This window comes from Lepidothrix coronata, unplaced genomic scaffold, assembly GCF_001604755.1.
Source record: "Lepidothrix coronata isolate B3197 unplaced genomic scaffold, Lepidothrix_coronata-1.0 Scaffold39, whole genome shotgun sequence".
Lineage (NCBI taxonomy): Eukaryota > Metazoa > Chordata > Aves > Passeriformes > Pipridae > Lepidothrix > Lepidothrix coronata.
Genome location: NW_016690219.1, coordinates 6,623,868 through 6,638,542, shown reverse-complemented (window position 1 = coordinate 6,638,542; position 14,675 = coordinate 6,623,868). Strand labels below are relative to the sequence as shown.

Genomic DNA, 14,675 nt, shown 5'->3' with positions numbered 1-14,675 from the left:
AGATGTGCAAGGCCAGGCTGAATATTGCAAACCTGCAGATCTTCATACAGAGAGAGGAAAGTTTTACCTCTCATTTCACTTCAGGAGGTTTGTCTGGGTTATTCAGAAATAACACAGAGAAAAAGTTCATGTACTCTTGGAAAAAATAGTCTTTCTCTTTTTCTTCCTGTTTTGATTTCTCTCCTCTCTGTCTGCCCTCTGAAACTCATGTGCTGACTGTCCACAGCACCATCAGTGTGGCTTGAGATGTTCTGGCCCAAGGAGCCCCTGGGGTGGGGGCACAGCTTTGCTTTGCAGAGGTGAAGGGTGCTCATGGTGACTGCTCAGGGTCAATGTCAGGAGAGGAGAGCACAGGGGGAGGAAAAGCTACAGAAGACAGGGATGATCTCAGCATCCCTCACTAAACTCTCCAGTTCTGGAAAGAAATGGCAGTGGAAGGTTTTTTGGGCCAGAGAAAATGGCCTCAAGTAGCAACAAGTGAGGTTTAGATGCTTGGACTCAATGATCTTAGAGGGCTTTTCCAACATTAATGATTCTTGGGAGGGAAAGCCTTCCCTGAACCATCCCAGGGTCACCAGTTCCTCCCATGGACATGGACACACACAGGTACTGAACCACTCAGAACCCAAAGCCTGAGCTTTGCTTTCCAGAGAGGGAGGGGCCACTGCCTTTGGTGGAGCAGATTGATGTCAATGCAGATTGACTCCAGATGGAGCAGAGATATCAGGTCACTCTGCTTACTCCCTGTGGGATTACAAATTTGAATATTTCCAGGCCAAAATGGGACCTTTTTCACAGGTCACCTGGCCCAGGAGCTTCATGGCCTCCTCCTCCTCCTGCCTGGTGGGAAGGGCTGTGGAGCAGCACAGCTCCTGCACTGCCCACAGCAAGGAGGGCTGAGCACAGTCGAACATGACAAGGAGCAGCGTCAGGGACAGGTCATGTGGGCAACCATGGCCATGCCCACCCAAGGGATACACCACCCAGCACAGCTCTGCACATGAACCTGGGGTTGTAAGGGACAGGGGACATCTGTGACTGGCAGGACATTGGCACCACTTCCCAGTGAGATCATGTGCAGAATTGCTCCATCACTCCCACAACAAACACCCTGCACCAACAGGCACTGACAGGCTCTGTGTCCCCACTCCACTGACAGGCACGAGCATCCCCAGGGACACACACACTGGTCAGCCCCAGCATCCCCAGCTGCTTCTCCTCACACCAACCCACCTGTGCCACCCCCACAGCCAGCAGGCACAGCACAGCCTCCATGCCAAGGACACGCACACACGGCCCAGCCCTGCAATGCCAAACTGCTCATCTTTATTCAAGCTGGCAAAAGCAGCCTCTGCCCCACAGACCCCACGGCTGGGACGAGATGTCTCCAGCCCAGCAGCACCCAGCAGGAGCAGCTGCCACTGCTGCTGTGCCAGGAGCTGGGCATGGCAGAGGCAGGGAGAGGAGAGGACCTCAGGAGATGGATCCAGGAGCCAGAAGCGAGGGGGACGTCCTGCTGGGACATTTCAGGGTCTCAACCCCACATGCTGTACAAAGAAAGCAGACAAGCATGTCAGCTATTGTAACTTTTCCTCCCACTCTCTCCCACCTTCCCCACAAAGACCATCCAGTCTGTGGTGCAGGAGACTCAGGCTCAGCACACATGGGACACAGTCCTTCATGCAGACAGTTTGGACCTGGGTTATCTCAGTGCTGGCAGCCCTGACTCCAGGTCTGTGCAGATGCAGCAAAACATGGATCATGTCCTCAGTGCTGCCCAAGGACAGTAAATGCTTCACTCTTTGGTGCCTTGGGTGAGTCCTCTGCAAAGCCTGAATGAGCCTCCTGGCACTGGAGGAGAGTGGGGAGGCACTGGCTGACCTGGGGCTCCTGCAGCCCCACTCTGGTCTGGTCCAAACCCACGAGGGCTTTTCCCTTCCTTCTTGGGCCTCTCCCACCAACCATAAATGCAGGAGAGTATTTAACAGGCATTGACACAAAACAAATTTTTAACAGATTTTTCTGGACAAAGGAGGAAACTCTTCCCTCTGCCAGGAATCCAGACCTTATCTTTTGCAGCACACACTATACAGGGAACATCTTCCAACAGGTCTTGCAGGGAAGTTGCATCTTCCATAAGTGCAGTATCCCCCTCGCCGTCTGCATCCAGCTGCATTTCAGGTTTCCATGGGGAAAGATACACATGGCACAATTAAAGCAATAATCTGAGAGATCTGTGTTTTGGTCACAAAAGGTTGATATTCACTGTGCATTTCAGGCCAATAGATGGGCTCAGCTCCAACCTCTCCACAGCAAAGATCAACCACAGTGCAAAAGATCATCCAGAAACACCAAAACAGTAACAGTTGAGTGCAGGGTTGGAGCATTAAACACAACCCCCTTCCTGACCCACAGTAGAAGCCAGGCTTCTATTTCCAGGGGCTCCCTCCAATCCCTGTCTGTGTTCACTTAGATAATCACTGGAGACCCACCTTTCTCCTCAGTCTCCCCTACCCTTCACATCACTCCAACTGACATAATCACTTTCTGGGACATGGAAAACCCCAATGATGAAGGTTTATACTTCCTCCTATCTCCCCATTTGCCCTCTCACCTGAAGCACCCTGGACCAGCAGGAGGAGCAAGGGGAAGAGCAGGTACAGGATCTTCATGGCTGATCCACCACTCTCAGATCTGCACAGGGCTGCAGAGAGGACACCAAGGCAATGAGGACACGGAGAACCCCAGGGGGTGCAGAAGCCTGGGCACTGAGGTTCCCCAAACTGCAGAGGGGCTGCCTCCAAGCACAGCACATGATCTTTCCTCTACCTTTCTTTTAAGAACAATTCTGAGGTCTGTGCCACCTTACAAACCTTGGAAGTATTCCTTCATGTCTCAGTCTCTGGGAAATCCATTACCTAAACTGATCCTTTTCCAGAAAACCCCACAGTTACCTACCTGATGAAGGTCTTGGTGTCCAGGCAACAACAAACCCAAGAGGAATCACTTGAGTCCAGATGACCTTGGGTCCAAGGAGCACGTTTTTTGGCCAAAATGCTCTGATTTTATATCATTGCAGATTGCAGGAACATTCCCTTATTCTTGCTGACACATCTCCCCTGGGCCAATCAGAAAGCCATCATCTGTGTGGGGGTGCTGGAGCTTCCCCTTCTCCCTCCCTGCTGCAGTGGCAGAGGCTGAGGGGCCTCCTGGGGCTGTTGCAATGTCACCCTTATCCTTCTGCAACATGTCCTGTGACACCCCCTGCACAGCAGCACACGGGCTGGGGGGGACTGGTATGACCTGCCAGGCATGGCAGAGCAGGCTGGTTGATGCAGATTCCCAACCATTCTTTACTGTGTGAGGCCCTGGCACAGGTTGCCCAGAGAAGCTGTGGCTACCCCATCCCTGGAAGTGTTCAAGGCCCTGTTGGCCAGGGCTTGGATCGACCTGGGATAGTGGAAGGTGTCCCTGTCCTTGGTAAAGGGTGAGATGAGATGATCTTTAAGGTCCCTTCCTCCCCAAATCATCCTGTGATTCCGTGATAAAAAGATAAAATATTTGTCTCTTCCTTTCCTGTCATTTTACTCAGTGAACTGGTGCTGTGTGATGTGCAGAAACATGCAAAATATTTTGGTTTTCTTCTATTTTAACAGCTTCATCCTTGCCAAGGTGAATTGTGTTTGACATGCTGGGAAGTGTCATGCTCAAGGTTATCTTTCTCATGCATACTCAGATCAACAGCAGCAGGCAAAAGAAAAGCAATCAGATGTCAATCACCCTGTCTGAATGCACTGTTCCTAAAAGTACCATTCTTGGTATAAAAACTGCAAATGTGATTCAGCAGAAGCAAAACTCCATGTAAAGGTGTGCAAACTAAGGGAGATTAGTGAAGGAAGGTGAATAGGGCCTTAGTAGGCCTTGGAGATGTGGACTTGATCAAGAGAATTTGTGGATTTATAGGAAATCTACGATGTTTCAGAAAGGTAAAGATCAAGGTGGATCAGGAAAAAACAGATGATGGGATAGAAAGAAGCAAGGCATCCCTTGTGGCTTGTCATGTGGCCCAGCTCAAGTAAGCATGGCCATTCCTGACATCTGATCACCATAATCTGTCCTGTATTCCAAGTAAACTTTAATTCTAACCATTTTATGTACAAACAGTCTGTCTCTGGCATGCCTCCATGGCTGTGCAGTCCTCTATCAAGCTTCAAACCAGAGCACTGGGTATGGGAGAGAACACCAGGAGTGTTGGTCCGTTGCCCAGAGATACCAAAGTTCTGGGAGTTGAATCCTGGAGAAAACAAAGGGGCTTGAGGTTGGATGCATCAGGGGCACAGGGTTTAGTGCCATCTATCAGAGACACACATAGAATCATGGAATAGTTTGGGTTGGAAGGGACCTTTAAGATCATCTCATTCCAACACCCTGCCATGGGCAGGGACATCTTCCACCAGACCAGGTTGCCCAAAGCTTGTTCAACCCAGCCTTGATGCACGATGGGGATGTTCCCTGAGCATCAATCCACAGAAGTAGGATTGGGCATCCATTGTTAAGTCTTTGTGGATGTAAAAGTCCTGGGAGGTTTGGTACCAGGCTCAGGATCAGTCCAGGACCAGCAGAGCCAAGGACCCTTTATGGTGTGGAAAGGTCTTCTCATCCACCCTGCAGGAAGGCCGTGGCTGGGGATCTTGTGCTGGACCCCACCAGAGAGGCAGCTCTGCTGATCCAGACCTGGATGTGTACCCACAGTTGACATCCCGGCCTGGCTTTGGCCCATCCCCACGGAGATGCCCAAAGCCCCAGGCAGAGGCTGCTCCCACCCCCTGTCTGCCCTGTTCCCTGGTGGGGGGCAGTGGGATGCCCCCTGCCCTCACAGCTGCCATGGTGACTGACCCATGGCAGTGTAGGGGCCACTCCCATGGCATCCCTGAGCTGAGCATCATGGATCTGCTCCAAGGATCATCCACAAGGCTGACCCACCTGGGCTCCTAACTGAGCCTCTCAAGCCTATAACCAGGCCTGAAACCCCTCCAGCACTGACCCTTAACTCAGTCCCAAGCTCCTAAGAAGCCCCATGGCACAGCCATCAGTCCCCATTTCCTCTGAAGCAGAATGGCTTCCCCCACCCCCAGCTACCCCCGGACCCCACAATACCCCCATGGTGCCACACACCCAGGCCCCACAGCTGGGGATGGACCCAAATGTGTGTGTCCAGTGGAACAGCCCCACGAGGACTCCTGACCAAGTTTGGGAGGCAGGGGACAACCAGTAGGCCACCCACTGAAATTAGGGTGGTCATAGCAACCAATCAATCCCTGAACCCAAATGGGACGTGCAGGGGTGGCCTTGCTGAGCAGGAAGGCTGGTGCTGGGCTCCCTGTGGGTGTCACGTGCACCCCCCCTCCCTCCATGGGTGGGATGCTGGTGTGGTTGGGCCAGCTTGGAGAGATGGTAGATGTGGAGGGTTTTTTTTATGGATCCATGTCTATCAGGAATTCCCCCCATCTGCTCTGCCCTTCCCTGTAGCCAGAGGAAAGAGATGCACACTGAGGACACACACAAATCTTGGCAGCGGGAATGCAAACCACCACCTTGTATTGGGGACACTGGGTTAAAGGGATTCCCATGGGATCATGGTCTGGCTGTCCAGGGCTGTTGCTGCTCCCAGAGGTGCTCAGTGCCTCCACGCAGCATCATCCTGATCACGCAGAGAGGGCAAGGGTTGGTCTCAGAGACTGGCACCAGGGATCCAGGAGCCTCTCAGGGATACCATCGCCTGCAGGAGGAAAGGTCTGGCAGTGCCTGTCCCAGCCAAGGCAGCTGTGAGGGCTCAGGGATGTTCCCATACCCTTGGGCTGCATATTCCCCCCACTCTTTCTCTAACAGCCTCACCTCTAACCGCCCAGAGCCCTCTGAGCAACCCTGAACTTACATCCGACAGCAGAATTCCTGCTCAGAGCAGAGGCCAACACGGCCGATCCCGGGAGGGCAGGACCCGTGGGAACAGAAGCCCCCACGGCGCTCGCATTCCTGGTGGGATCCTCGAGCCAGGGACAGCCCTGCAGAGAACCAGGAGAGGAGACCTTCAGGACAACCCTGCTGATGTGCTGAGCACAGCCCCTGGTCTCTGTGTGGCCAACACTGGCCCAGCCCTGCCTGTCCCTTGCCATGGACAGTGAGCAGGTGTCTGCAGCAGAAATCAAGGTGATGTTTATGACACTTGGATGGGATGGTCACTACCACCCCTCAGCAGGCTCTGGGAGGGGCTCTTCAACATGCCTGATGCCTCCCTTCTGGAAGAAGAGAGGAATCCAAAGGTGAAGGCAGGGTCTGCCTTCCTCCCACCTCCTCTTCTTCTGCACAACTGCTGTGCCCAGTGCTGCTGACTCAGAGAGGCAAGGGACAGGAGGTGTGGAAATGGTGGCAAAACCTCATCCCTGGAACACAAGAGCTTTAGTACAAGGTTCCAGCTCCAGTCCCAACTGCAGAGCCTGCAGGAGGAGCCTTTCCTTAAAGGTATGGGATGAGAGGGACCCCAGGGAGGATGGCACAGCCACCAGGAGAACTCACATGTGACTCATCAGCTCAGCTGGCAAATCCTCCCTACAAAATACTGACAGAAGACAAACCCTCCACCTCCTCCTCCACATTTCTTACCTGTCACTCCCAGGAACATCAGGAGGAGCAGAGCACAGAGGACAGGCAGGATCCTCATGGCTGGGAGTCGCCAGCAGTGTCACAGCTCTGAGGAGAAGAGAAAGGAGGCAGAGATGAATGGGATGAACCTGTCTGCGGGTTGTGTAGCACCTGCTCAGGGACAGAACTGAGGAGAAGGGATGTCACCAGTCACTGCCAGGAGGATGACCTCGACAGCCCAGGGGTAGGAGCTCCCACAGCCTCTCAGCTCCTGGTGGCAGCAGTTTGGTCCCAGCCAGCTGGTCTCTCCACGTAGCACAGTGTCCCTTGGGATGGCCGACACCTCAAAAAGTTCCTTTTCCTGTTTCTTCCCCTGCCAGAGAATAAGAAGCATAGTTTTCTTCCTCTGACACCTCTGAGAAGGATTCCCAGGCCTCCAGCCAGGGATCTTGTGTCATCCCGCCTTGCGTAAGGGCCACTCGGTGCTGTGGTTTGCTGGACACCTCTTGGGACAGACACTGCATCCCTGTTCGTTAGACCTTGGCCAGCAATCAGCTTTCACAACACAAAGGAGCTCTGTCCTCCTCCCCCCACGTGAAGCGTGCTCTCTATGCTTGGCTGCAAAATAACTGGGAAGATGCCACATGGGATGACATCGCTGTCCAACTGGCAGCCCCGTGAAGGACAAGCTTTAATTGTGCCTTTGTTTTGTGGAGTTTGCTGTATGTAACCCTTTACTGGTTCTCAATGTGCTGGTGGTGCAACTTCATATATGTTTTCGGCCTTCTTGCAGATTCATCGAGCATGTGTGTGTGTGTGTATGTTAAAAACATACTCGTGCATAGTAACGTGTATTCCCTGAGTGTTGCATGAATCACAGAATCACAGGATAGCTTGACTTGGAAGGGACCTTAAAGCTCATCTCATTCCAACTCACTGCCATGGCAGGGACACCTTCCACTATCCCAGGTTGCTCCAAGCCTTGTCTGACCTGGCCTTGGACACTTCCAGGGATGGGGTAGCCACAGCTTCTCTGGGCAACCTGTGCCAGGGCCTCCCCACCCTCACAAGTTCAAAGAGGGCTGCTGGGGCACTGGGGTGAGCAGATCTCCCGTTCTTCACACTTTTTTTCAATGAAACAATGTCCTCTCTCAGACCTGCACAGAGGGAGAGGGGCTGTGCTAAAAGACTGACAATAACACCATTGCCAGGAGTTGGACTCAGTGATCCTTGTGAGCCCCTTCCAACTCAGGGTATTCTATGATTCTGTGATTAATTGGGATGTAGTAGAAACCTAGAGGCACAAACTGTGATTTTGTGTGACCAGCCATTCCACCAAGGGCTTGATATGTGTCTCAAATGAGTTTTAGCCACTGCACATCTGGCTGTGGCATGCACAGTCCCACTCTACTAGTTCAGTTATAATCTGCCTGGCATTATCTAATCCATCTTCAGTACCATCTCTACCTTCTGGGAAGAGCTGTGAGATGAATTTGGAGCAGGTTGTCCAGAGAAGTTTTGGATTCCCCATCCCTGGAAGTGTTCAAAGGCCAGGTTGGTCAAGGCTTGGAGCAACCTGATCTAGTGGAAGGTGTCCCTGCCCATGGCAGGGGCTTGGGTCTAGATGATTTTAAAGTCCCTTACAACCCAAACCGTTTTATGATTCTATGATTTTATGAATTTGAACATGTACAGTGCTAGGGCAGTAGAATTGGGATAAGAAGCAAGGAGGAGATGTGCAGCATGGATCCTGTGAGGTGAGGTTTCAGCATGTGTTTCACTCTAAACTGCCTCTTGAAGCCATTCCCAAGTCATGAAGGCAAGGGCTGCTATTTGTGGTGGTGAACTGAAAGCATGACGATAAAAGATGTATTCTGCATGATGGTGGTTCCAGACACTGTCTCCAGAGCTGAATCTAAAATAACAAGGGCTGAACCCTCCCTGCAAAGTCCTCAGTCCTTGAGCAAAACATCTTGAGCCATTCCAGTTTGTGAAAGAAACACTCACCTTCCGTGGATTGTGCAAAACTTCTTAGGACATAAACTGTAAATTGCTGGTTTGGTTCCCCTTGGCAATTTCCTCAGGTTTCCATCCCGGGGAATCCCTGGGAGGTGGCCGTTGGCCCAGTTTCCTGCCCTTCACAAGGCTGTGGTTTCAATGGTGGCAGAGTCACTTGCAGAAATACCTGCTTTCAACAGGCCCAGAGACTGTGGGAGCTGGGCCTGTTCAGCCTAGAGCAGCAAAGGCTGAGAGGGAATCTCATCAATACATATAGATATCTCAAAGGCAGGTGCCAAGAGGATGGTCCCAAACTCCTTTTGGTGGTGGCCAGGGACAGGATGAGCAGCAGTGGCCATAAACTAAACACAAGAAGTTCTACCTCAACATGAGGAAGAACTTCTTTCCCTTGAGGGTGGTGGAGCACTGGAACAGGCTGTCCAAGGAGGGTGTGGAGTCTTCCTCTCTGGAGACATTCCAAATCCACATGAACGTGCTCCTACGTCACCTGCTCCGAGTGATCCTGCCTTGACAGGAGGATTGGACTGGATGATCTCCAGAGGTCCCTTCCAACCTTAAAAATTCTGTGATTCTGTGAAGGGAGGACAGATGATCTGCAACAAATGGGGAGCTCAGGGCTTCAAGTCAGTCCTTTGCACGCAGGTATTTGGGTTTGTTGTGTACCTTAAAAGTCAACCATTACTGCTCCTACCTTCATAGAATCACAGGATAGTTTGGGTTGGAAGGAACTTTAAAGATCATCTAGTTCAACCCCCTGCCATGGGCAAGGACACCTTCCACTAGACCAGGCTGCTCAGAGCCCTATCCCACCTGGCCTTGAACACTTCCAGGGATGGGGCAGCCACAGCTTCTCTGGGCAACAAGGATCAAAGGGTCACAGAATCACAGAATCAATTAAGTTGGAAAAGACCTCTGAGATCATCAAGTCCAACCTACACAAGTCCTTGTCTGCACAAGGATGTTCTCGGTGGTGCAGGGGCAGCTGCAGAGACAGGAGCTCACCAAGCAACCTGCACCTTCTGAGTTTTCTGTTCTGGTTCAGGGCAGGACAGGATGAACCTCTGAGATGAAAAGTGATCAAAGTCACAGAGGTATTGGTCTCTTGTACACGTTGTCTAATTGTCTCAAGCAGTGTCGTAGGTCTAGCTCAGATCTCCTGATTTGCAACTGCAGCAAATATAAATTTTGCAGATTAACTCCAAATTTATATCAGACGGAATAACCAAAGGTAAAATCAGGCTTTGAATTATAAATTGGGGTCACCTGCCTCCCTTTGTCCTGCTCAGTGTGTCCTTTGTTCCTATAATGAAACAAGATATTGTTCCCAGGTCTGAAAGCTTTGGACCAGGAGGTGGGAACTGAAAGATTTCGCAGCAGAGGTTCTATGAAGCATCCACATGGGAGAAGACTTTTGTGCTCCCTGTGGAAATGATGACTGATCCCAGTTTTGGTCACGGCAGAGGATCCCTAGCAGGGATGTGTGAAGAACATGCCAGTATTCACTCAGTCAGCAACCCAAGATGGGGAAATAGTTTGGTAAACTAGGCTTTCCTGGTAAGTTTAGCCTGATTTCAGAACTCTCACTTAAAATTCTAAATGGAAATAAGACTTCTAGAAAAATGAATGACAACAAACAGCCATACAAACTTCCCAAATCTTGCTTTTATTGAGAGAAGAATGACAAATCCTTGATGACTGGTACAACAATTCCCTGAATCCAACGATGGCAAAAGCAATCATCCCTGGAGATTCTCCGCAATTAGCCACGCTACAACCTGCACAAAGGAAAGGGTGTTTCAGAATTATGTTGATGAGGAAAGTCTTACTCAGGGCTCAACTGAAAATCTGGGGACCCATCTTTACCCCATTTAAATCCTAAACTTACCATCTGCAGCAACTATACCCGAAACGACACAACCCCAGGTAAGCGTTGCCACGAGGGCATTTCCCACTGTGGCAGAAAGTCCCACGGTATCCACATTCCATGTAAGGTCTTACGGGTCCTGCAAGGCTTCTACCTTAAAAACAAACAAACAAACAAAACCAGGAGACAGTTGTTTCTGTCGGGGTTTTGCATTTTGCTAAACTCCTGTGAGCTGAGACCGTGCCACACCTGTGCCCAAACACAGTCTTAATGCAGCCCTCAGAAGAGGAGGTCAGTGAGCAGAACAACCAAGAATATGCTCTAATTCCTTCTTCAGATGTAAGAACTGTGTCTCCAAGCCCAGGACTCCTTTAGGAACTCACATTTTAGGGATAGACACCAGGGACCTGGTATAAAACAGTAAGTGGGCACTAAGCAGCTCTGAAAGTCTTGTAGGTCACACTTAAGGAGGGAGGCAGCAGCTCGACTGGGAGGCTCACACTTGTACAAAAGAGAGGGAGAGAGATTTTTTTACATGGACAAATAGTGACAGGACAAGGTGGAAAATTTTTAAACTAAAAGAGGAGAGATTTACATCAGGTTTTAGGAAGAAATTCTTCCCTGTGAGGGTGGTGAGACCCTGGCACAGGTTGCCCAGAGAAGTTGTGGCTGCCCCTGGAATTGTCCAAGACCAGGTTGGACTGGGCTTGGAGCAACCTGGGATAGTGCAAGGTGTCCCTGCCCATGGCAGGGGATTGGGACTGGATGATCTTTAAGGTCCCTTCCAACCCAAACCACTCCATGATTCCATGGTTCTACAGATTTGGCCTATTTTCCTCCCTATAAATTTCAGCTATATCTCAAAACAGGTCCTGGTGTCCATACATGGATAAATTCATCAATCCATGTAGAAAAATTCCATGCTACCAAACACAGCAAACCAGGCATTGCCCTCTGGGTCTGAGGCCTGGCAGCCTGGCATTGCTCTTACCTACATGGCTGAACTGTCTTCTCCATTAAAATAGCATCCCCACATTCAAACTGCCTTTTGGGAATGGCCAGCAGCCTGTGCTATTCCCAGAACAATTTTTTTTCTACGGCAGTGCTAGTTGTCAGGGATCAAAATGACCCCAGGGAGCAGATTACTAATTAGGCAGCCTGTTGCCTGGTCCTGTTTGGGTGATTAATAGAGATGTAGCCTGGCAGCTGATGTGTTCTGGATGCACCTGAGTGACTGCACATGAACCAATTAATTCCAGTTTCACAGCTCATCCATGGAACTACACTAAGTCCAGCATATTCAGAGAGAGGAGAGCTTGTTCCAGCACACAGATAATGGATATTACACATTCACAGTGGATCCAGCACATCCCTGGTGTGTTAGATTCCCAGCATGGGAATGGATCGGTGCACGCACACTCAGCAAGACCCTGAAAATCCCAGGCAGAAATAAAAGAGAAGGGTGAATAAAACACTTCTGGTGCCAAACTATCTTTCTGTGGGACATTGCAGAGATGATTGCAAGCAGTCTGAGCTCTCAGAAGTATTTTATTTCCAGAGAAATTTCTTGGTTTTTATATCCAGAAGAAAGGTCCTACTGTAAACATCTGTCAAACATCCACTCTGTGTATTTGTGTGTTAAACAAGGACATAAAAGAGACCAAAGGAATGCTTTGCCCTGTGTCCTGTCTGTGAGAACTGCCATAAGCAAAGGCCCAGGTAAGAATAAGGTCAAACAAGCATATGTAATTATGGAGTCATGGAATCACTTAGGTTGGAAAAGACCTCTGGGATTATTGAGTCCAACCATTCCTCCAGCACTGCCAAGCTCACCACTAACCCATGTCCCCAAGTGCCACATCTACACACCTTTTAAATCCCTTCAGGGATATATGTGATACTGGTCTTCTGCAGTCCATCACAGTCTTTTCCCATCCTTACTCCCCCAAAGGACACTTTCCACCCTATTCCCACAGAGATCAACCCCAAAACTTCACTGGGCACTTGTTTGTGCACAGAGTGCCCTGCAACTGCAGTGGTGCCATTTTCAGAGATGGTGTTAAAACACAAACCCTTTTCCTGGATAATAGGGTGGGTTTGGGGTTCCAGACTCCTTTGCATCCCCCCAAAAGGCACAGCTTTACACCACCACTTATGATTGCACAGGCTTCTCCACTGAAGAGATACTACCAGTAGAATTTCAGTCCTAACTCATCATCTTCTGCCTCCTCACTCCAAGAACAAACACCTGAAACAAACAATATTTGCAGAATATGGGACCAGATTCCTTTTATTTTCTGTGTGGCTTAAAAATATTTGATTATGATTTGATTTGGTTGTTGCTGGGTGACTCAGAAACAAGTTGATTTAAGTACAAGTCTGCAAAGGGGAAAATGCTGGTGCTGAATGGTAATTTGGGGGTTTCCCCTCATGCTTTCACCTCAGATTGGACTTCCAGAGGAGTAGCAAAGGCACTGAAGTGATGGTTGGAGTGTTTGCCCGCTAATTTCATGTATCATCTGTTGTCTGCCAACAAGTTTTGATGGTATGTGTGAAGATTCTTTGCAGGAGGCAGCTTGGCCACATCCCAAAGGGGATGGGACACCTTTGTAAGACACCAGCACCTCCTTCTCTATAGTCCCCCATCTTCATTTACAGCTTACCTGCAGCTCCATGAAATGCCACCAAGAGGAGACCAAAGAGAAAGGGAAGGATTTTCATGGCAGAAAGTGGGCTGGGAACTCGAGTCCCTACAGGGAAAGGAGGCAAAGACATCAGTGAGAAGGTTGTCCCTCCACAGTCATCATGAGCTGAGAAGTGACGAACAGAAATGTTCTTCAAGACCCAGGAGTTATCTAGAAGAGGTGTTCCACATTTTTGTTATGATAATGTCTATTGTCCTAAGGTTTCTCTGGGGCATACATAGGATCGTGGCATAGGAAGAAACTACCATGCAGAAAATACTATTTTAAACTCCCTTTTGATTAATGCATTAAGTACCCAGACACTTATTCTTGATTTCTTGATACTTTGCAATGCATTACAGTAAATTTGATTTGTTTTATGGAAGTTAAATCTGTTAATTTAAATAGAAAAATAAGAAAATTTTTGCCATATTTACACAAAACAACCCAATGTGATTTCTTAAGTTTTTCTAATAAAAAAAAGAGCAGAAAAAGTTCCTGTACAAATAAATCAAAATTCTCCTTATTCTTTCTTAGTGGCTATTGCCTTTCCTTCACCTCAAGAATTATATGATTTCCAGGATGCATTTTTGAGTGTTTACATTTCCTGCAGCCAACAGAAACTCTTCTCCCTTATCAATATTAGAAGCCTCCAGAACTGACTCCTGTCAGACTGGAGTCACTGCACAGTTAAGGCTAAAACAGTGAAATGCAGCTAAAAGTGAAAGATATGAAGTCTCCAGCCAGTTTAAGAATGACAAAACTTTCTCAGAGAGGCTGAATAACGAGAAGATTTTGGTTGTTACCAGGCAGGAGGAGGCTCTAGATTGGAACAGTCCTTGGATCAGTGTCAGCCACCCCGATGCAGGAAGACGAAGGAGCAGAGCGTGGCCTTGTGCTGTTTCTGGAGGGTGGTGGAGGACGGTTGATCTCCACAGTCTTCTGGTGGCCAATCACACAGTCCCTGTGACTTTGGGGTGACACAATGAATCCTCTTTCTTGCCATCCTCCTATGAGGAACCAAAGTATGGCTTTCAAAACGTTGCAGCATCCACTGGGGAAATGGGTTGAGCGGCTTAAACTGCCTTGAACCACCTCCCTTTGAGCAGCCCTTGGGCCACAGCAGCTCACTCAAGGTGTCTGGGCCATATATATTGTCTTCTGGCCAGCTGAGGCTTGGTGGCATCTGCTCTCCAGCATGATAAAATAAATAAATAATAAATATACAACATATATGTATATAATATAAAATATATAATATATTTATATAATAGATGTAATATATAAATATTTAATAAACAGATATATTTTAAATAATATATTATTAAGATATATGCATATATTATACATATATATTATAAACATTATATATATATATATATAAACATAATGAATAAAATAAAACCAGCCATTCAGGCTGTCCTGCTGCTGGGTGGTCATTCTGCACATCTCCATTGGAAGCTGGTGCT

The 14,675-nt window shown here is 48.9% G+C and overlaps 1 protein-coding gene across 1 annotated transcript; it reads right to left on the bottom strand.

Moving 5' to 3' along the window:
• Positions 1–5,582: 5,582 nt before the first annotated feature.
• LOC108496339 (gallinacin-5-like) lies at positions 5,583–14,147 on the bottom strand. Its single transcript, XM_017812979.1, is given in 5 exon segments — positions 5,583–5,779; positions 5,936–6,062; positions 6,661–6,747; positions 13,186–13,272; positions 14,013–14,147. Coding segments are annotated over 4 exon segments (288 nt in total). The 5' UTR covers positions 13,244–13,272; positions 14,013–14,147; the 3' UTR covers positions 5,583–5,763.
• Between the last annotated feature and the right edge of the window lie 528 nt (positions 14,148–14,675).